The sequence below is a fragment of the Phoxinus phoxinus genome (genome assembly GCF_949152265.1).
Source record: "Phoxinus phoxinus genome assembly, chromosome: 11".
NCBI lineage: Eukaryota > Metazoa > Chordata > Actinopteri > Cypriniformes > Leuciscidae > Phoxinus > Phoxinus phoxinus.
In genome coordinates this window covers 125,001-149,647 of record NC_136886.1, presented here as the reverse complement: position 1 = coordinate 149,647, position 24,647 = coordinate 125,001, and the positions used below count along the sequence as shown (strand labels likewise).

The window sequence follows — 24,647 nt, the reverse complement described above, 5'->3', positions numbered from 1 at the left end:
ACGCTACGACTCTACGGATCTCAGACGCTGCGACTCTACGGATCTCGGACGCTTCGACTCTACAGATCTCAGACGCTGCGACTCTACAGATCTCAGACGCTTCCACTCTACAGATCTCAGACGCTACGACTCTACAGATCTCAGACGCTGCGACTCTACAGATCTCAGACGCTGCGACTCTACAGATCTCAGACGCTTCGACTCTGCAGATCTCAGACGCTTCGACTCTACAGATCTCAGACGCTGCGACTCTACAGATCTCAGATGCTTCCACTCTACAGATCTCAGACGCTACGACTCTACAGATCTCAGATGCTTCCACTCTACAGATCTCAGACGCTACGACTCTACAGATCTCAGACGCTGCGACTCTACAGATCTCAGACGCTGCGATTCTGCAGATCTCAGACGCTACGACTCTACAGATCTCAGACGCTGCGACTCTACAGATCTCAGACGCTGCGACTCTGCAGATCTCAGACGCTTCCACTCTACAGATCTCAGACGCTACGACTCTACAGATCTCAGACGCTGCGACTCTACAGATCTCAGACGCTGCGACTCTACAGATCTCAGACGCTTCGACTCTGCAGATCTCAGACGCTTCGACTCTACAGATCTCAGACGCTGCGACTCTACAGATCTCAGATGCTTCCACTCTACAGATCTCAGACGCTACGACTCTACAGATCTCAGATGCTGCGACTCTACAGATCTCAGACGCTGCGATTCTGCAGATCTCAGACGCTACGACTCAGACGCTCTACAGATACGACTCTACAGATCTCAGACGCTGCGACTCTACAGATCTCAGACGCTGCGACTCTGCAGATCTCAGACGCTACGACTCTGCAGATCTCAGACGCTACGACTCTACAGATCTCAGACGCTGCGACTCTGCAGATCTCAGACGCTGCGACTCTGCAGATCTCAGACGCTGCGACTCTACAGATCTCAGACGCTACGACTCTACAGATCTCAGACGCTGCGACTCTACAGATCTCAGACGCTGCGACTCTACAGATCTCAGACGCTGCGACTCTACAGATCTCAGACGCTGCGACTCTACAGATCTCAGACGCTGCGACTCTGCAGATCTCAGACGCTACGACTCTACAGATCTCAGACGCTGCGACTCTGCAGATCTAAGACGCTACGACTCTACAGATCTCAGACGCTGCGACTCTACAGATCTCAGACGCTGCAACTCTACAGATCTCAGACGCTTCGACTCTACAGATCTCAGACGCTTCGACTCTACAGATCTCAGACGCTTCCACTCTACAGATCTCAGACGCTACGACTCTACAGATCTCAGACGCTTCCACTCTACAGATCTCAGACGCTACGACTCTACAGATCTCAGACGCTTCCATTCTACAGATCTCGGACGCTTCGACTCTACAGATCTCGGACGCTTCGACTCTACAGATCTCAGACGCTGCGACTCTACAGATCTCAGACGCTGCGACTCTACAGATCTCAGACGCTGCGACTATACAGATCTCAGACGCTTCGACTCTACAGATCTCAGACGCTTCGAATCTACAAATCTCAGACGCTTCGACTCTACAGATCTCAGACGCTGCGACTCTACAGATCTCAGACGCTTCGAATCTACAGATCTCAGACGCTTCGACTCTACAGATCTCAGACGCTGCGACTCTACAGATCTCAGACGCTGCGACTATACAGATCTCAGGCGCTTCCATTCTACAGATCTCAGACGCTTCGACTCTACAGATCTCAGACGCTTCGAATCTACAGATCTCAGACGCTTCCACTCTACAGATCTCAGACGCTACGACTCTACAGATCTCAGACGCTGCGACTCTACAGATCTCAGACGCTGCGATTCTGCAGATCTCAGACGCTACGACTCTACAGATCTCAGACGCTGCGACTCTACAGATCTCAGACGCTGCGACTCTGCAGATCTCAGACGCTACGACTCTACAGATCTCAGACGCTTCGACTCTACAGATCTCAGACGCTGCGACTCTGCAGATCTCAGACGCTGCGACTCTGCAGATCTCAGACGCTGCGACTCTACAGATCTCAGACGCTACGACTCTACAGATCTCAGACGCTGCGACTCTACAGATCTCAGACGCTTCCACTCTACAGATCTCAGACGCTGCGAATCTACAGATCTCAGACGCTTCGACTCTACAGATCTCAGACGCTTCGAATCTACAGATCTCAGACGCTTCGACTCTACAGATCTCAGACGCTTCGAATCTACAGATCTCAGACGCTTCGACTCTACAGATCTCAGACGCTACGACTCTACAGATCTCAGATGCTGCGACTCTACAGATCTCGGACGCTTCGACTCTACAGATCTCAGACGCTGCGACTCTACAGATCTCAGACGCTTCCACTCTACAGATTTCAGACGCTGCGACTCTGCAGATCTCAGACGCTACGACTCTGCAGATCTCAGACGCTACGACTCTACAGATCTCAGACGCTGCGACTCTACAGATCTCAGATGCTGCGACTCTACAGATCTCAGACGCTGCGACTCTGCAGATCTCAGACGCTACGACTCTACGGATCTCAGACGCTGCGACTCTGCAGATCTCAGACGCTACGACTCTACAGATCTCAGACGCTGCGACTCTACAGATCTCAGACGCTGCGACTCTACAGATCTCAGACGCTTCCACTCTACAGATCTCAGACGCTACGACTCTACAGATCTCAGACGCTGCGACTCTACAGATCTCAGACGCTGCGACTGCAGATCTCAGACGCTGCGACTCTGCAGATCTCAGACGCTGCGACTCTACAGATCTCAGACGCTGCGACTCTACAGATCTCAGACGCTGCGACTCTACAGATCTCAGACGCTGCGACTCTGCAGATCTCAGACGCTGCGACTCTGCAGATCTCAGACGCTGCGACTCTGCAGATCTCAGACGCTACGACTCTACAGATCTCAGACGCTGCGACTCTACAGATCTCAGACGCTGAGACTCTACAGATCTCAGACGCTTCGACTCTACAGATCTCAGACGCTGCGACTCTACAGATCTCAGACGCTGCGACTCTACAGATCTCAGACGCTGCGACTCTACAGATCTCAGACGCTGCGACTCTACAGATCTCAGACGCTGCGACTCTACAGATCTCAGACGCTGCGACTCTACAGATCTCAGACGCTGCGACTCTACAGATCTCAGACGCTTCCACTCTACAGATCTCAGACGCTGCGACTCTACAGATCTCAGACGCTGCGACTCTACAGATCTCAGACGCTGCGACTCTACAGATCTCAGACGCTGCGACTACAGATCTCAGACGCTACGACACTACAGATCTCAGACGCTGCGACTACAGATCTCAGACGCTGCGACTACAGATCTCAGACGCTTCGACTCTACAGATCTCAGACGCTTCGATTCTACAGATCTCAGACGCTTCCATTCTACAGATCTCAGACGCTGCGACTCTACAGATCTCAGACGCTTCCACTCTACAGATCTCAGGCGCTTTCATTCTACAGATCTCAGACGCTGCGACTCTACAGATCTCAGACGCTGCGACTCTACAGATCTCAGACGCTGCGACTACAGATCTCAGACGCTACGACTCTACAGATCTCAGACGCTGCGACTACAGATCTCAGACGCTGCGACTACAGATCTCAGACGCTGCGACTACAGATCTCAGACGCTTCGACTCTACAGATCTCAGACGCTTCGATTCTACAGATCTCAGACGCTTCCATTCTACAGATCTCAGACGCTTCCATTCTAAAGATCTCAGACGCTGCGACTCTACAGATCTCAGACGCTGCGACTCTACAGATCTCAGACGCTGCTACTCTACAGATCTCAGACGCTGCTACTCTACAGATCTCAGACGCTGCGACTCTACAGATCTCAGACGCTGCGACTCTACAGATCTCAGACGCTTCGACTCTACAGATCTCAGACGCTTCGACTCTACAGATCTCAGACGCTGCGACTCTACAGATCTCAGACGCTGCGACTCTACAGATCTCAGACGCTGCGACTCTACAGATCTCAGACGCTGCGACTCTACAGATCTCAGATGCTGCGACTCTACAGATCTCAGACGCTTCCATTCTAAAGATCTCAGACGCTTCGACTCTACAGATTTCAGACGCTGCGACTCTACAGATCTCAGACGCTTCCATTCTAAAGATCTCAGACGCTTCGACTCTACAGATCTCAGACGCTTCGACTCTACAGATCTCAGACGCTGCGACTCTACAGATCTCAGACGCTGCGACTCTACAGATCTCAGACGCTTCGACTCTACAGATCTCATTCTGTCAAGAACAGGAGGGAAAGGTCTTACTGTCTAGCTTCTGCCGGAATGGGTTGATCCCATACAGCATGACATGAGCTTCAGTGTGAACCGTCTGCAGTTCCTCTACTGTGGCTTTTCTTCCATGGATACACTGGAAATAAAAGACAGAGAGATTCAGTAGAGCATGAGAGCGCCACCTGCTGACGGTCATGAGAAGTGCACTGCAGCTCAGGGCATATAATCCAACATGGTCAATAACATATTAAAACATTCAAACTGTAACAATGTCATAACCAGACGTGATGCAATAAACCAGATAAAAGGCATCTTTTCCATGTTAATCAGAGTATTTCCTGATAACATACATAGTATGACAGTATTAATTTGACACTATTAATTTGATTATCCGTTTGTTTGCGAGTGTGCTTGGAGAGAGACTCCGCCCACACGCTCATTTGACGCAGATGGAGTCATGCAGGTGGAGTCGTGTGTCGCAGGTGGGGTCATGTGACGAGTGAGTTGCAGGTGGGGTCATGTGACGAGTGTGTCGCAGGTGGGGTCATGTGACGAGTGAGTTGCAGGTGGGGTCATGTGACGAGTGTGTCGCAGGTGGAGTTGTGTGACGGAGTGTGACGCAGGTGGGGTCGTGTGACGAGTGTGTTGCAGGTGGAGTTGTGTGACGGAGTGTGACGCAGGTGGAGTTGTGTGACGGAGTGTGACGCAGGTGGAGTTGTGTGACGGAGTGTGACGCAGGTGGGGTCGTGTGACGAGTATGTTGCAGGTGGGGTCGTGTGGCGCAGATGAGGTCATGTGACGGAGTGTGACGCAGGTGGGGTCGGGTGGGGTCGTGTGACGCAGGTGGGGTCGTGTGACGCAGATGAGGTCATGTGACGGAGTGTGACGCAGGTGGGGTCGTGTGGCGCAGATGAGGTCATGTGACGAGTGTGACGCAAGTGGGGTCATGTGACGAGTGTGTCGCAGGTGGGGTCGTGTGACGCAGGTGGGGTCGTGTGACGCAGATGAGGTCATGTGACGGAGTGTGACGCAGGTAGAGTCATGTGACGAGTGTGTCGCAGGTGGGGTCGTGTGACACAGGTGGGGTCGTGTGACGCAGATGAGGCCATGTGACGGAGTGTGACGCAGGTGGGGTCGTGTGACGAGTGTGTTGCAGGTGGGGTCGTGTGGCGCAGATGAGGTCATGTGACGAGTGTGACGCAAGTGGGGTCATGTGACGAGTGTGTCGCAGGTGGGGTCGTGTGACGCAGGTGGGGTCGTGTGACGCAGATGAGGTCACGTGACGGAGTGTGACGCAGGTAGAGTCATGTGACGAGTGTGTCGCAGGTGGAGTTGTGTGACGAGTGTGACGCAGGTGGGGTCGTGTGGCGCAGATGAGGTCATGTGACGGAGTGTGACGCAGGTGGGGTCGTGTGACGAGTGTGTCGCAGGTGGAGTCATGTGACGAGTGTGTCGCAGTCGCACCTCACACTGGTTGCGCAGACCCGTCTCCTGCAGCCGAGACCAGATGCTCTGGATGCGTCCGGCGTGTTCGGGGTGTGTGTAGGTGTTTCCACACATGCACTGGTGCTTCTGCATCAGAGAGTCGTACACCAGACCTGAGGAAAATACACACACAGAAACCTTCATTCAGAAGTTTAGCGATCCGTGTTCTGTTTTACAGCTGTGAGAAGATGTGAGGGGGAGAGAGAGAGAGTCAGGTAGAGTGACGCACCTCTGGTGAAGCGAGAGACAGAGGGAGAGAGACACCTATGGTGAAGAGAGAGAGAGAGAGACACCTGTGGTGAAGCGAGAGAGAGAGGGAGAGACATCTGTGATGGGGAGAGAGAGAGAGAGAGTCACCTGTGGTAGAGAGAGAGAGAGAGTGCGAGAGAGAGAGAGAGAGAGTCACCTGTGGTAGAGAGAGAGAGAGAGAGAGAGAGAGAGAGAGACACCTGTGATGGGGAGAGAGAGAGTCACCTGTGGTTGAGAGAGAGAGAGAGAGAGAGAGAGAGAGAGAGAGAGAGACACCTGTGGTGAAGCGAGTGCTGGAAGGGTGGTCCTGTGTGCTGATGAAGCCGGCAGACGCCGGAGAGGATTGGGTTCTGGAGAGTTTCTGGTGTCCCGGGAAACTCACCGACTCTCCTGATGTCTCCATCGACGCCTGGTAGTTCCTGAGCTGATGGATCCTCTGCTGCTCCAACAGAAGGGCCTGCTGCTCTCACACACACACACACACACACACACACACACACACACACACACACACACACAAATCCCATAAATCCTGATGTACTCATTACATCATAAGAAGAATGGCATCTACGCTAATTTTAGTGTCTTTTGTTTATCCCGAGGTTTTCCCGCAGCCTGCCGGATCCAGATCTGATGAAGGACCTTCGTCTGGGCCCGATGACAGTGCAGTGCTGAAGTGCCAACTAGCCAGATAAAGTGTTGTCCGGATAATTTCGGTTTCGCGTATCTACCCCGAAGTGATACAATTCTGTATCAAAATTTTAAAGCCAGACAAGTAGTTTGTCAAGGCTTGATTTGTAGGAAATTACAAACATGCGCACATATATTCAAACGCACATAACTATAGAATAAATTTTTGATGTGCACGTGAACGCCATCAGTGTTTATCACAGGTTAGCGTTTAAAGTCTGTGTAGAGAGAACGGTGTCATCTTAGCGGCCCCTAATTATCTAACTAATAATAACTTATGATCGTTGCGACGGAAGTGAATCAATCAAAACTAACTTAAGCTGGAAAATAACATTATTCAAGAACCGCTATAAAGCCAAAACAATCTCTGTTACCTTGAATGATCAGTTTATTTCTGTAAAGCCGCTTTGAAACAATCTACATTGTTAAAAGCGCAATATAAATTAGGATGACTTGACTTGACTTGACACACACACACACACACATGGGTATGTGCACTGACAACAACCACAAGAGGGCGACAGAAACAGCAAACGCACATCTTCAGGTGTTTCTCTCACTTGTTTGAACAGCAGCTCCTGCTCCTCTGGGAGATCTGGAGATTCCTGTTTAATGGAGATATTCATGTGTGTTTCGGCCTGTGTGGCGTCCAGTTGCTCTCGCAGCTCTTCTTCCGTCTCTTCCGGGTGACTCTGGTGCTGCCGATCACTCGGCTTACCCAACATCTAACACACACACACCAGCACAGGACAGATACATCAGTGTTTCACGGGAGACTGAATGAATTGAGTTCAGCAGATACTTTTTATCCACAGTGACTTGCAATGCATTAAAGGTGCAGATGTTATCGGTTCATGAATTCCTTGGGAATCAATCCCATGACCTTTCACTCTACTTTTTACCATTTTCCACTTTTTCACCATGTTTTCTTGCACGTTTTCGGGTGTTTGACCAGAACGGTTTTATTCAGTGACCTGAAGTGCACAGACATTTATCAGTATGTGTGTTTCCCAGGGCTTAGACCCTTGACCTCAGCGTTGTTAGCGTTGTCTACTTATTCAATTTACTCTTTCACCGCCAGCGTGACGATGTGACGATACCAGTAGTAGGATGCAGTGGTGTAAAGAGTGGGATGCAGTGGTGTAAAGAGTGGGATGCAGTGGTGTATAGAGTGGGGTGCAGTGGTGTAAAGAGTGGGGTGCAGTGGTGTAAAGAGTGGGATGCAGTGGTGTAAAGTGTGGGATGCAGTGGTGTAAAGAGTGGGATGCAGTGGTGTAAAGAGTGGGATGCAGTGGTGTATAGAGTGGGGTGCAGTGGTGTATAGAGTAGGGTGCAGTGGTGTAAAGTGTGGGGTGCAGTGGTGTAAAGAGTGGGATGCAGTGGTGTAAAGTGTGGGATGCAGTGGTGTAAAGAGTGGGATGCAGTGGTGTAAAGAGTGGGATGCAGTGGTGTATAGAGTGGGGTGCAGTGGTGTAAAGAGTGGGGTGCAGTGGTGTAAAGAGTGGGGTGCAGTGGTGTAAAGTGTGGGATGCAGTGGAGTAAAGAGTGGGGTACAGTGGTGTAAAGTGTGGGGTGCAGTGGTGTAAAGAGTGGGATGCAGTGGTGTATAGAGTAGGGTGCAGTGGTGTAAAGTGTGGGGTGCAGTGGTGTAAAGAGTGGGATGCAGTGGTGTAAAGTGTGGGATGCAGTGGTGTAAAGAGTGGGATGCAGTGGTGTAAAGAGTGGGATGCAGTGGTGTATAGAGTGGGGTGCAGTGGTGTAAAGAGTGGGGTGCAGTGGTGTAAAGAGTGGGGTGCAGTGGTGTAAAGTGTGGGATGCAGTGGAGTAAAGAGTGGGGTACAGTGGTGTAAAGTGTGGGGTGCAGTGGTGTAAAGAGTGGGATGCAGTGGTGTATAGAGTGGGGTGCAGTGGTGTAAAGAGTGGGGTGCAGTGGTGTAAAGAGTGGGGTGCAGTGGTGTAAAGTGTGGGATGCAGTGGAGTAAAGAGTGGGGTGCAGTGGTGTAAAGTGTGGGATGCAGTGGAGTAAAGAGTGGGGTGCAGTGGTGTAAAGAGTGGGGTGCAGTGGTGTAAAGAGTGGGATGCAGTGGTGTAAAGAGTGGGGTGCAGTGGTGTAAAGTGTGGGATGCAGTGGAGTAAAGAAAAGAGTGGGGTGCAGTGGTGTAAAGAGTGGGATGCAGTGGTGTAAAGTGTGGGATGCAGTGGTGTAAAGCGTGGGATGCAGTGGTGTAAAGAGTGGGATGCAGTGGTGTAAAGAGTGGGGTGCAGTGGAGTAAAGAGTGGGATGCAGTGGTGTAAAGAGTGGGATGCAGTGGTGTAAAGTGTGGGATGCAGTGGTGTATAGAGTGGGGTGCAGTGGTGTAAAGAGTGGGATGCAGTGGTGTAAAGAGTGGGGTGCAGTGGTGTAAAGTGTGGGATGCAGTGGAGTAAAGAGTGGGGTGCAGTGGTGTAAAGAGTGGGGTGCAGTGGTGTAAAGAGTGGGGTGCAGTGGTGTAAAGAGTGGGATGCAGTGGTGTAAAGAGTGGGGTGCAGTGGTGTAAAGAGTGGGATGCAGTGGTGTAAAGAGTGGGGTGCAGTGGTGTAAAGAGTGGGATGCAGTGGTGTAAAGAGTGGGATGCAGTGGTGTAAAGAGTGGGATGCAGTGGTGTAAAGAGTGGGATGCAGTGGTGTAAAGAGTGGGGTGCAGTGGTGTAAAGAGTGGGGTGCAGTGGTGTAAAGAGTGGGGTGCAGTGGTGTAAAGAGTGGGGTGCAGTGGTGTAAAGAGTGGGGTGCAGTGGTGTAAAGAGTGGGGTGCAGTGGTGTAAAGAGTGAGATGCAGTGGTGTAAAGAGTGGGGTGCAGTGGTGTAAAGAGTGGGATGCAGTGGTGTAAAGAGTGAGATGCAGTGGTGTAAAGAGTGGGGTGCAGTGGTGTAAAGAGTGGGGTGCAGTGGTGTAAAGAGTGAGATGCAGTGGTGTAAAGAGTGGGGTGCAGTGGTGTAAAGAGTGGGATGCAGTGGTGTAAAGCGTGGGATGCAGTGGTGTAAAGAGTGAGATGCAGTGGTGTAAAGAGTGGGGTGCAGTGGTGTAAAGAGTGGGGTGCAGTGGTGTAAAGAGTGGGGTGCAGTGGTGTAAAGAGTGGGGTGCAGTGGTGTAAAGAGTGGGGTGCAGTGGTGTAAAGAGTGGGATGCAGTGGTGTAAAGAGTGGGGTGCAGTGGTGTAAAGAGTGGGGTGCAGTGGTGTAAAGAGTGGGATGCAGTGGTGTAAAGAGTGGGGTGCAGTGGTGTAAATAGTGGGGTGCAGTGGTGTAAAGAGTGGGGTGCAGTGGTGTAAAGAGTGGGATGCAGTGGTGTAAAGAGTGGGATGCAGTGGTGTAAAGAGTGGGGTGCAGTGGTGTAAAGAGTGGGGTGCAGTGGTGTAAAGAGTGGGGTGCAGTGGTGTAAAGAGTGGGATGCAGTGGTGTAAAGAGTGGGGTGCAGTGGTGTAAAGAGTGGGATGCAGTGGTGTAAAGAGTGGGATGCAGTGGTGTAAAGAGTGGGATGCAGTGGTGTAAAGAGTGGGATGCAGTGGTGTAAAGTGTGGGATGCAGTGGTGTAAAGAGTGGGATGCAGTGGTGTAAAGAGTGGGGTGCAGTGGTGTAAAGAGTGGGATGCAGTGGTGTAAAGAGTGAGATGCAGTGGTGTAAAGAGTGAGATGCAGTGGTGTAAAGAGTGGGGTGCAGTGGTGTAAAGAGTGGGATGCAGTGGTGTAAAGAGTGGGGTGCAGTGGTGTAAAGAGTGGGGTGCAGTGGTGTAAAGAGTGGGGTGCAGTGGTGTAAAGAGTGGGGTGCAGTGGTGTAAAGAGTGGGGTGCAGTGGTGTAAAGAGTGGGGTGCAGTGGTGTAAAGAGTGGGATGCAGTGGTGTAAAGAGTGGGATGCAGTGGTGTAAAGTGTGGGATGCAGTGGAGTAAAGTGTGGGATGCAGTGGTGTAAAGAGTGGGGTGCAGTGGTGTAAAGAGTGGGGTGCAGTGGTGTAAAGTGTGGGATGCAGTGGTGTAAAGTGTGGGATGCAGTGGTGTAAAGTGTGGGATGCAGTGGTGTAAAGAGTGGGATGCAGTGGAGTAAAGCGTGGGATGCAGTGGTGTAAAGAGTGGGATGCAGTGGAGTAAAGTGTGGGATGCAGTGGTGTAAAGAGTGGGATGCAGTGGAGTAAAGCGTGGGATGCAGTGGAGTAAAGCGTGGGATGCAGTGGTGTAAAGAGTGGGGTGCAGTGGTGTAAAGAGTGGGGTGCAGTGGTGTAAAGAGTGGGGTGCAGTGGTGTAAAGAGTGGGGTGCAGTGGTGTAAAGTGTGGGATGCAGTGGAGTAAAGCTCAACCCGATAGAACAGCTTTGGGATGAATTAGAGAGGAGACTGAAAGCCAGGCCTTCTAGTCCAACATCAGTGTCTGACCTCACAAATGTGCTTCTAGAAGAATGGTAGAAAAATTCCCATAAACACACTCCTTAACCGTGTGGAAAGCCTTCCCAGAAGAGTTGAAGCTGTTATAGATGCAAAGGGTGGACAACTCCATATTAAACCCTACGGATTAAGAATGGGATACCATTAAAGTTAATGTACATGTAAAGGCAGACGTCCCAAAACATTTGGCAATATAGTCTATATTGTCTGTGATTGGCTACAATTATCAACGCTTCAAAAACATGTCTTCATCGAGCACTTACACAGGTACTCCCGGGAGCATCTGCTCAACAGCGCTCAAAATGCTAAAGGGAAATGCTGGTATCGTCACATTTTTAAATTTCAGTACCGGCTTGACAACTTTTTTAGTGATTTTTTTTTTGACAACTCTAGTAGAAGCTTCCGGCCGGAGACCAGCTGCCGAAAGACTGATGTTCAGTGTCACGAACACCTCCGTGCGGTTTACCTCCGTATCCACAGTAAGAGCCAATCACACTCCAGTATCTGTATTCGGCACACAATCTCTCTCTAGCGACGCTGTAGAGCAACATATAACAAGCCTGTTCTGCTGATATGAAACTTTGACCTTATATGAGCTGATCAAGTGGATCACTAAAGTTCAGCAGAACGCAGATTTCACAGGTGGTTTCACATGAGCTTCAGACGGCGGTCCCTCCATACAGGGTCACAGAATGCTTTAAGTGGGAAACTCAGAAGTTTAAACGCAGCTCAGATCCTCATCTGTGCCATCACATGCTGGTAAAATATCTGATTCCTAACCATGTGAACTGTAACGGCAGAAGATAGTGATAATCACAGATTCCCAGCGGACTCACACGCGACTGTAACTATTAAAGCCATTAAATCTGTGATATAGGAAGAGGGTGACGAGTCTCTGACCTTGTTGATGTGCATCTGCTGGAAGTGCTGCTTGTGTTTCTCCAGGAACTGCTGGTGCTGCTGCTGGACGACGAGCTGCTGGAGAGCCTGACCGCTCTGAGGAAGAGGAGGCTGACCGCTCTGAGGAAGAGGAGGCTGACCGCTCTGAGGAAGAGGAGGCTGACCGCTCTGAGGAAGAGGAGCCGACTGCGTGCGGCCCAGAGGACGGTGCTGCCGAAGCTTCTGCAGAGGAGACGCGGACATACCTGCACAGACAAGCACACACACTCACGACAAGGGTTGGGTATCATTTGTTTTTTTTCCGATACCGGTGCCAAATCGATACTTTAAAACGGTACAGGTGCCTAAACCGATACTTAAGAAAAAAGAGCCTCAAAAGGTTAGGTGAATGACATTAAAGAACAGCTTTTTTATTGAAAAAAGAAAAGAAAAATTCTAAAAATGTAATTCTGGCGAGGGGGGCGTGGTATAGCGAGATCTGTGACAGGAGAGAGAGCGGGGAGACAAGCGGTGCATAAGTGTAAATGACAAACACCTTTGTTTCAGTAATTGGCATGGAGAGACTGGATAAAGCCACCGGGAAACGAGAGATAAGGAGAGAGAGAGACGAACTGAGGAATGCTCTGGAGAGCAGTATCATTTATCGTGCTGGACTGAGTATATTGAAGCGCTGTAACGCGTGATTTTTTCATGTTGAGACGTGGTCCAGACGGGGGTAATGGGGGGTAATAGAAGAATCCAACAGTGATTGGGTGAGCGCGATAGTTTTAGTGCCTAAAACGGACGGCTCTGTCCGATTCCGCGTGGATTCCCACAAAGTAAATGCTGTCGAAATTCGACTCGTATTCAATGTTGCGGTTTGACGACTTGCTTGATCGGGATTTAACGAAAGGGTACTGGCAGATCCCCTTATCGCCTGTATCCAAAGAAAAGACAGCTTACAGAACGCCATTTGGATTACACCAATTCGTTACCCTTCCTTCCGGTTTGTACAGGGCTCCGGCCATCTTTCAGCGCCTCATGGACCGAATCCTCTGGCCGCATTCTGGATATGCCACTACATATCTAGATGACATCATCATCTATAGCAATGACTCTCAGCGTCATATGGAGCATTTGCGTGCTGTACTGAGAGCGCTGAGAGTGGCTGGGCGGACGGCCACTAGTGCGTCCCCAAATTGATAAGACGGCAGCAGTTGCAACTTGTCCAAAGCCCAAGACCAAAAAGGAGGTGAGACAATTCCTAGGGCTGGCGGGATATTATCAAAGGTTTGTGCCTAATTATTCAGACCTCACCAAAATTCTATGATGGAACCTTATGAGGGTGCCTACTCTGTTAGTCCTCTAAAATGTTATATAACATTGAGGAAATGCAGAAATGATTTAGAAATGCACAACAGCAGCTACATACAGATTTTTTATTTTTTACCATCGCTTTGGCGCCCCCCTGGTGCAGCGCCCCTATGCCGCATATAGCGCATACCCACTTTTACCCACCGCAGGCTTATGAGCCCCGAAGAGCCCCGGCCCAATTTAACCACTGTATATATATATGTTAAGGATTTATTCGTTTGAATATAGCCTACATTGGAACAAACACTATAATAACATCTTAGTTGATGACTTTATTTTTGACAAAACATACTACATATATTTTACATATGAGCAGAAATTGGCTCACGACCAACTCTACTCACGACGGCTGGACTCTCGCTTCAACCGCAAGTCTCCAAAAGCACTTGACATTGAAACACCCTGTAAAATCCGTTCATTCATGAGATTCTGCGCAGACGTCACTGCTCTTCATGCGTGTCGGAGCTGGCAGCCGAAGCGGCCCTGAGAGGCTCTTTGTTCCGTTCCGGCTCCCATTCAGGGGTTATTAAAGGACCGTGTTCCTCTCTGACCTCCTGCCGCGAGCCGGAACACTGATCTAATTATCCGGAGGGACCCCTGACCCGGACACGGTTACGGCCCGTTCACACACACCTCTCGGCTTACGCAACGCTCTCGCAGCGGCCTGGGATACACTCCGCCATCAGAGCCACAGATATGGTTCATAACGGACTGCATCGTCTTTACTAAACCAAACGTCAAACTCAAAGAGCTCTACTCACCTGCAGCTAAAGGACTCGATGAGGCCGATTGCTCCAGGAGGACCATGTGCTGCAGCAGTGCATTGTGGGAGTTTGCAGTGTCTGAATTGCCCAGGAATGAGGGAAGGTGAGAGGCGCCCAGGAACGGAGAGCTTATGGGTAATCCGGTCACGGACAAGCGTTCACTGTCTGGCTGGATAGACGTCACCTTGTTGAAGAAAAGACTAAATTAAACTCAATCCTTTACTAAGCATCACAAGACGAGCGCCGAACAAAACAGCCCAGAGCGTGTGTCAAACCAATCGTGATCGATCGTGACCGTTCCTCACACACATATCAGAACGCCATTCACCGGGAATATTCCTTTACTAATGGCCGAACTACAGTTTTACACTCTAATTAGTATGTTTATGTTCTAGTAAAAATATCTAACCATCCTTTAAAAAAACAATCCACTTGAGAGGGAAATCTGACGACTTCAGAACATCTGTCCTGAATTAAGTGAATTTTTTAACCCGCTGTAATTGAACTTTTCTAAAGGCACAAACATGATAAGATTATGCTCAGTGCAAGAAAAAACTATTTGCTAATTGTTCCGAGAAATATTCTGTGAAAATTCAGTTTTTATGTCAAGTAAATGTATCTCATAAGGATGTGAGGAAGGAAGCAGAAAACAAGACCAAAGTAATGGATAATAAAGGAATTTTGTTTGAATACTCACGTTGTTGTTGGCGCTGGCGGGCAGACCCAGGGTGATGTTGGGTAACGAGGGAGACGTGTAGAGCGACAGCTGACTGGCCGAGTCACGAGGAGCCGGCCTGAGACACGACTGGAGAACATCACAGTCATGCATTTATTACAAAGTGACTTATAGAGGAACCCAAGCACTGCACAGAGCACAACACCAGCTCTACCAGGGAGACCGGCTAGGAAACCAGCTACAGTGTGACATGGAGAGAAAAGTGTGTAATAACAAATGCTCTTCTGTGTTCTCGAGTTTCTTTAGTCCGGATCCTGAGGAGCACAGCACGTTTGTGACATTTTATCTCTCCCTCATTTAACTATCCGGATATAGATCATCAGCATTAAGAGAGATTTTTGTGATCTGACACACACACACTCTCACACACTCTCTCTCTCTCTCTCTCTCTCTCTCTCTCTCTCTCTCTCTCTCTCTCTCTCTCTCTCACACACACACACACACACTCACCTCAGTCGCACTGGTGCCGTTCTCGCTCAGGCTAGTGTGTGAGCTGTTGTTTGGGGAACTGGGTCCTGAAGCAGGAGCGCTGCTACACGCCGAATCTACAGAAGAAGAGAGAGAGTTAGTGTGTGTGTGTGTGTGTGTAAACCCTCAGGTGTGTGTGATCATGAACTCGTCTCACACTTCACCTGTGGTCTCCAGAGAGCGCTTCTTCAGTGAGCCGACGGGACTGTCTCTGCGTCGCAGTAACGGACTACTCCTGCGCTCACACACTTTCTGCTTCAGACGAGAGCGCAGCTTCAGGTTCGGCTCCGACGCTAAACACAACACAACTGCTTATACACACACCTCACTGCACACAACACAACTGCTTACACACACACCTCACTGCACACCACACAACTGCTTATACACACACCTCACTGCACACCACACAACTGCTTATACACACACCTCACTGCACACAACACAACTGCTTATACACACACCTCACTGCACACAACACAACTGCTTACACACACACCTCACTGCACACCACACAACTGCTTACACACACACCTCACTGCACACAACACAACTGCTTACACACACACCTCACTGCACACAACACAACTGCTTACACACACACCTCACTGCACACAACACAACTGCTTACACACACACCTCACTGCACACCACACAACTGCTTATACACACACCTCACTGCACACAACACAACTGCTTATACACACACCTCACTGCACACAACACAACTGCTTACACACACACCTCACTGCACACAACACAACTGCTTATACACACCTCACTGCACACAACACAACTGCTTATACACACCTCACTGCACACAACACAACTGCTTATACACACACCTCACTGCACACAACACAATTGCTTATACACACACCTCACTGCACACAACACAACTGCTTATACACACACCTCACTGCACACAACACAACTGCTTATACACACACCTCACTGCACACAACACAACTGCTTACACACACACCTCACTGCACACAACACAACTGCTTACACACACACACACCTCACTGCACACCACACAACTGCTTATACACACACCTCACTGCACACAACACAACTGCTTATACACACACCTCACTGCACACAACACAACTGCTTATACACACACCTCACTGCACACCACACAACTGCTTACACACACACCTCACTGCACACAACACAACTGCTTACACACACACACCTCACTGCACACCACACAACTGCTTATACACACACCTCACTGCACACCACACAACTGCTTATACACACACCTCACTGCACACCACACAACTGCTTATACACACACCTCACTGCACACAACACAACTGCTTATACACACACCTCACTGCACACAACACAACTGCTTATACACACACCTCACTGCACACAACACAACTGCTTATACACACACCTCACTGCACACAACACAACTGCTTACACACACACCTCACTGCACACAACACAACTGCTTACACACACACCTCACTGCACACAACACAACTGCTTATACACACACCTCACTGCACACCACACAACTGCTTACACACACACCTCACTGCACACAACACAACTGCTTATACACACACCTCACTGCACACCACACAACTGCTTATACACACACCTCACTGCACACAACACAACTGCTTACACACACACCTCACTGCACACAACACAACTGCTTATACACACACCTCACTGCACACCACACAACTGCTTATACACACACCTCACTGCACACAACACAACTGCTTATACACACACCTCACTGCACACAACACAACTGCTTATACACACCTCACTGCACACAACACAACTGCTTATACACACACCTCACTGCACACCACACAACTGCTTACACACACACCTCACTGCACACAACACAACTGCTTATACACACACCTCACTGCACACCACACAACTGCTTACACACACACCTCACTGCACACCACACAACTGCTTATACACACACCTCACTGCACACAACACAACTGCTTATACACACCTCACTGCACACAACACAACTGCTTATACACACACCTCACTGCACACAACACAACTGCTTACACACACACCTCACTGCACACAACACAACTGCTTATACACACACCTCACTGCACACCACACAACTGCTTACACACACACCTCACTGCACACAACACAACTGCTTATACACACACCTCACTGCACACAACACAACTGCTTATACACACCTCACTGCACACAACACAACTGCTTATACACACACCTCACTGCACACAACACAACTGCTTACACACACACCTCACTGCACACAACACAACTGCTTACACACACACCTCACTGCACACAACACAACTGCTTACACACACACCTCACTGCACACAACACAACTGCTTACACACACACCTCACTGCACACAACACAACTGCTTACACACACACCTCACTGCACACAACACAACTGCTTATACACACACCTCACTGCACACAACACAACTGCTTACACACACCTCACTGCACACAACACAACTGCTTACACACACACCTCACTGCACACAACACAACTGCTTACACACACCCCTCACTGCACACAACACAACTGCTTACACACACACCTCACTGCACACCACACAACTGCTTATACACACACCTCACTGCACACCACACAACTGCTTACACACACACCTCACTGCACACAACACAACTGCTTATACACACACCTCACTGCACACAACACAACTGCTTACACACACCTCACTGCACACAACACAACTGCTTATACACACACCTCACTGCACACAACACAACTGCTTACACACACCCCTCACTGCACACACACACACACACACACACACACACACACACACACACACACACACACACACACACACACACACACACACCTAGTTTCACCAGAAAGTGTATAATTATAGGGTACAAGCATCGCTTCCTCTGAAGGGTCTGTTCATGTCAAGAGTCACTCAAGACAAGATTGTCATTAAAACGGCCCTTATTTCGGTCTCCTTGCAAAAGGGCCGATGAAAACACTCAAATAACATGAGGTGATAAACCTGTGATCTCTGAGCCCCGGGCGTCTCCTGCAACGCTTCACACACTGAGGAATGAGTGTGTTGAACTGCATGAGTACCTGTTTTGCGCAGTGGAAAGTCTTTGGAGTCGTAGAAGCTCATGGCAGGATGACTGAAGGAACTCGAGGTTTGAGGAGGAGAGCTCTGATCTAAAGAACTGTGCGAAGTTTTCCTGAACACACACACACACACACACACACACACACACACACACACACACACACACACAGAGGAAACATGAACATGATGAACTGAAACGGGTCACAGTAAAGATCAGCAGCCTGAATCTCTGTAAATACACAGCGTGAGTGAACAGGGGTCGGTTGCTCCAGCTGTGCGTGCGTAAGTTACAACTCAGCCTAGTTTTGACGTAAATGGGCACTAAGATACAACTTACGCATGACTAAACATTTTTGCGTTGCACCATTAAACTTAGTTGAAGCGTAACTACACTAAACAAAATTATAAACGCAACACTTTTGTTTTTGCCCCCATTTTTCATGAGCTGAACTCAAAGATCTAAGACTTTATATGTACATATAATGCCTATTTCTCACAAATATAGTTCACAAATTTGTCAAAATCTGTGTTAGTGAGCACTTCTCCTTTGCCGAGATAATCTTCCAGCTCACAGGTGTGGCATATCAGGATGCTGATTAGACAGTGCTGGCCACAATAAAATGTGCAGTTGAGGTGATGGTCGTGGATGAATGGCACAACAATGGGTCTCAGGATCTCGTCACGGTATCTCTGTGCATTCAAAATGCCATCAATAAAACACACCTGTGTTCATTGTCCACAACATACGCCTGCCCATACCATAACCCCCCCACCACCATGGGTGTATGTACAGTGTATAAACTAGATATTTACCAAAGCCTCCGATCAGGAGTAACAGCAGACAGACTGGACTGCATCAATAAACTCTTCTTTTACCTGCCAGACTTCAGTTCTTTAGACATATGATAATACTGATATTTACACTCGCTTATATTTTAAAAGAGAGAACATTATGTGAATGGATTACTTTGTTAGCGGCTCATCAACACACACCGGTCCTACAGCGCCGCTGTGCATCTGTTCATCGGCCCGTGTTGTGCATGTCACATAAAATAAGTCAATCAATAAATGTTACTACTTATGTTTTTTTTTGTATCGTTACTTATTTATTTATCCTTATAAATTTGTTTCAAATACAGTTTCTGAATGTTAGTTACATATAAAAACACTTATGTTATTCACGATAATGATCGTATTTAATGGAAACGTATTTTTACTGTAAGTTAAGTGAGGCAAAGGATGTTATGAAGGATAAACTGAAATTCCCAACAACTTCTGCTCACGTATTTGAAGGCTGCTATTGGATCATCGAGGCTAAACGTCATATTATGCGACTACGCATTACTTTATGGAGAGCTTACGACCTACTACCAATGTTCTGCCTTACGAACAAATGGTGCAATGGAATAAAGTACAGTTAGTTAGTTACAAACTAGCTAGTAATTACTAAGCCTCTAGTGTGGACTTTACGTTCCAATTTCAGAAAGTACATGCGAACAGCTGGTGCAACCCGACCCAGGATCCTGACGGGTTCACTGAGTGCCGGCATCACAGGATTAGCCTCTGCTGGTGAACGTGAAAGACTGTGTGTGTCTGATCTAGTTATCAGCGCTCATCTGTCAGGCCTGGTTAATGCTTTGACTCTGATTGATGTGTTTTGATTGGTTTGAGCCTGAATAACTAACAGTGGGAGCATCAATAACCACACCAGATGTCCTCAGATCAGAAATTGTGTGTGTGTGTGTGCATTTCTCAGCCGTACCAGTAGTGTGTGTTGCTGGAGATGCAGTGGTTGAGACTCCGCTGAGCAAGCGCTTTCTTTTTATTCAGAACAAACTCCTGCAGACGCATCTTCACCTCAGTGCTGGCCACCGCACCTGTCGATAGGAAACGCAGTTTACGACAGCCTGATCACTGTTCGGTTTAGATTTCAGTGTAATTGATGTCTGTTACTGTTAATCAGAGGCCCTTCAGTGTAAACTGAGTGTGTGTGAGAGGAACTCACTCTCCTGTCCGCGCTCCTTGTTCTTTAGGAGCTGCAGCTTCTGCTCGCGCTGATGTTTCTCTAGCTCCTGCTCCAGCCGGTGATGCTCCATCTTCCTCTGGTGCTCCAGCAGCTCCTGCTGATGCTTCAGGGCCAGAAGATCCTGCTGATGCTGAGGAGACACACATACAGGACTATATCTGTCAGGAGTCAGGATCACACTGGACAATATCTATCAGGTAACAGGATCACACAAGACAATATCTGTTAGGTGTCAGGATCACACAGGACAATATCTGGCAGGAGTCAGGATCACACAGGACAATATCTGGCAGGATCACACAGGACAATATCTGGCAGGAGTCAGGATCACACAGGACAATATCTGGCAGGATCACACAGGACAATATCTGGCAGGATCACACAGGACAATATCTGGCAGGATCACACAGGACAATATCTGGCAGGAATCAGGATCACACAGGTCAATATCTGGCAGGAGTCAGGATCACACAGGACAATATCTGGCAGGAGTCAGGATCACACAGGACAATATCTGGCAGGAGTCAGGATCACACAGGACAATATCTGGCAGGAATCAGGATCACACAGGTCAATATCTGGCAGGAGTCAGGATCACACAGGACAATATCTGGCAGGAGTCAGGATCACACAGGACAATATCTGTCAGGAGTCAGGATCACACAGGACAATATCTGTCAGGAGTCAGGATCACACAGGACAATATCTGGCAGGAGTCAGGATCACACAGGACAATATCTGGCAGGAATCAGGATCACACAGGTCAATATCTGGCAGGAGTCAGGATCACACAGGTCAATATCTGGCAGGAATCAGGATCACACAGGACAATATCTGGCAGGAGTCAGGATCACACAGGACAATATCTGGCAGGAGTCAGGATCACACAGGACAATATCTGGCAGGAGTCAGGATCACACAGGACAATATCTGGCAGGAATCAGGATCACACAGGTCAATATCTGGCAGGAATCAGGATCACACAGGACAATATCTGTCAGGAGTCAGGATCACACAGGACAATATCTGGCAGGAGTCAGGATCACACAGGACAATATCTGGCAGGAGTCAGGATCACACAGGACAATATCTGGCAGGAATCAGGATCACACAGGACAATATCTGGCAGGAGTCAGGATCACACAGGACAATATCTGGCAGGAGTCAGGATCACACAGGACAATATCTGGCAGGAATCAGGATCACACAGGACAATATCTGTCAGGAGTCAGGATCACACAGGACAATATCTGGCAGGAGTCAGGATCACACAGGACAATATCTGGCAGGAGTCAGGATCACACAGGACAATATCTGGCAGGAATCAGGATCACACAGGACAATATCTGGCAGGAGTCAGGATCACACAGGACAATATCTGGCAGGAGTCAGGATCACACAGGACAATATCTGGCAGGAATCAGGATCACACAGGACAATATCTGTCAGGAGTCAGGATCACACAGGACAATATCTGGCAGGAGTCAGGATCACACAGGACAATATCTGGCAGGAATCAGGATCACACAGGACAATATCTGTCAGGAGTCAGGATCACAAAGGACAATATATGTCAGGAATCAGGATCACACAGGACAATATCTGTCAGGAGTCAGGATCACACAGGACAATATATGTCAGGAATCAGGATCACACAGGACAATATCTGTCAGGATCACACAGGACAATATCTGTCAGGATCACACAGGACAATATCTGGCAGGAGTCAGGATCACACAGGACAATATCTGGCAGGAGTCAGGATCACACAGGACAATATCTGGCAGGAGTCAGGATCACACAGGACAATATCTGGCAGGAATCAGGATCACACAGGACAATATCTGGCAGGAATCAGGATCACACAGGACAATATCTGGCAGGAATCAGGATCACACAGGTCAATATCTGGCAGGAGTCAGGATCACACAGGACAATATATGGCAGGAATCAGGATCACACAGGAGAATATCTGGCAGGAATCAGGATCACACAGGACAATATCTGTCAGGAGTCAGGATCACACAGGACAATATCTGGCAGGAGTCAGGATCACACAGGACAATATCTGGCAGGAGTCAGGATCACACAGGACAATATCTGGCAGGAATCAGGATCACACAGGACAATATCTGGCAGGAGTCAGGATCACACAGGACAATATCTGGCAGGAGTCAGGATCACACAGGACAATATCTGGCAGGAATCAGGATCACACAGGACAATATCTGTCAGGAGTCAGGATCACACAGGACAATATCTGGCAGGAGTCAGGATCACACAGGACAATATCTGGCAGGAGTCAGGATCACACAGGACAATATCTGGCAGGAATCAGGATCACACAGGACAATATCTGGCAGGAGTCAGGATCACACAGGACAATATCTGGCAGGAGTCAGGATCACACAGGACAATATCTGGCAGGAATCAGGATCACACAGGACAATATCTGTCAGGAGTCAGGATCACACAGGACAATATCTGGCAGGAGTCAGGATCACACAGGACAATATCTGGCAGGAATCAGGATCACACAGGACAATATCTGTCAGGAGTCAGGATCACAAAGGACAATATATGTCAGGAATCAGGATCACACAGGACAATATCTGTCAGGAGTCAGGATCACACAGGACAATATATGTCAGGAATCAGGATCACACAGGACAATATCTGTCAGGATCACACAGGACAATATCTGGCAGGAGTCAGGATCACACAGGACAATATCTGGCAGGAGTCAGGATCACACAGGACAATATCTGGCAGGAGTCAGGATCACACAGGACAATATCTGGCAGGAATCAGGATCACACAGGACAATATCTGGCAGGAATCAGGATCACACAGGAGAATATCTGGCAGGAATCAGGATCACACAGGTCAATATCTGGCAGGAGTCAGGATCACACAGGACAATATATGGCAGGAATCAGGATCACACAGGAGAATATCTGGCAGGAATCAGGATCACACAGGACAATATCTGGCAGGAATCAGGATCACACAGGTCAATATCTGGCAGGAGTCAGGATCACACAGGACAATATCTGGCAGGTAACAGGATCACAAAGGACAATATCTGGCAGGAGTCAGGATCACACAAGACAATATATGTCAGGAATCAGGATCACACAGGACAATATCTGGCAGGAGTCAGGATCACACAGGACAATATCTGGCAGGAGTCAGGATCACACAGGACAATATCTGGCAGGAGTCAGGATCACACAGGTCAATATCTGGCAGGAGTCAGGATCACACAGGACAATATTTGTCAGGAATCAGGATCACACAGGACAATATCTGGCAGGAGTCAGGATCACACAGGAAAATATCTGGCAGGAGTCAGGATCACACAGGACAATATCTGGCAGGAATCAGGATCACACAGGACAATATCTGGCAGGAGTCAGGATCACACAGGACAATATATGGCAGGAGTCAGGATCACACAGGACAATATATGGCAGGAGTCAGGATCACACAGGACAATATCTGGCAGGAGTCAGGATCACACAGGACAATATCTGGCAGGAGTCAGGATCACACAGGACAATATCTGGCAGGAATCAGGATCACACAGGACAATATATGGCAGGTAACAGGATCACACAGGACAATATATGGCAGGAGTCAGGATCACACAGGACAATATCTGGCAGGAGTCAGGATCACACAGGACAATATCTGCCAGGAATCAGGATCACACAGGACAATATATGGCAGGTAACAGGATCACACAGGACAATATATGGCAGGAGTCAGGATCACACAGGACAATATCTGGCAGGAGTCAGGATCACACAGGACAATATATGCCAGGAGTCAGGATCACACAGGACAATATCTGCCAGGAATCAGGATCACACAGGACAATATCTGGCAGGAGTCAGGATCACACAGGACAATATCTGGCAGGAGTCAGGATCACACAGGACAATATCTGCCAGGAATCAGGATCACACAGGACAATATCTGGCAGGAGTCAGGATCACACAGGACAATATCTGCCAGGAGTCAGGATCACACAGGTCAATATCTGGCAGGAGTCAGGATCACACAGGACAATATCTGGCAGGAGTCAGGATCACACAGGACAATATCTGGCAGGAGTCAGGATCACACAGGACAAT

At 48.8% G+C, this 24,647-nt stretch overlaps 1 protein-coding gene across 3 annotated transcripts in view; it reads right to left on the bottom strand.

Annotated features, from left to right (window-relative positions):
• The window catches only part of LOC307006927 (histone deacetylase 4-like), a 68,552-nt gene that overhangs the window by 9,263 nt on the left and 34,642 nt on the right, over nt 1–24,647 (bottom strand). For 2 of the 3 annotated variants that reach the window (XM_079628455.1, XM_079628456.1), the window contains 12 exons: nt 20,488–20,638; nt 20,245–20,359; nt 18,482–18,594; nt 15,520–15,648; nt 15,338–15,432; nt 14,849–14,956; nt 14,149–14,335; nt 12,035–12,279; nt 7,263–7,448; nt 6,310–6,493; nt 5,764–5,897; nt 4,333–4,435 (listed from right to left, as the gene is read on the bottom strand). In XM_079628455.1, the coding sequence (XP_079484581.1) occupies nt 4,333–4,435; nt 5,764–5,897; nt 6,310–6,493; nt 7,263–7,448; nt 12,035–12,279; nt 14,149–14,335; nt 14,849–14,956; nt 15,338–15,432; nt 15,520–15,648; nt 18,482–18,594; nt 20,245–20,359; nt 20,488–20,638 (1,750 nt within the window). The remainder of the gene's footprint in view (nt 1–4,332; nt 4,436–5,763; nt 5,898–6,309; nt 6,494–7,262; nt 7,449–12,034; nt 12,280–14,148; nt 14,336–14,848; nt 14,957–15,337; nt 15,433–15,519; nt 15,649–18,481; nt 18,595–20,244; nt 20,360–20,487; nt 20,639–24,647) is intronic. The other variant, XM_079628454.1, reaches the window with a different exon arrangement.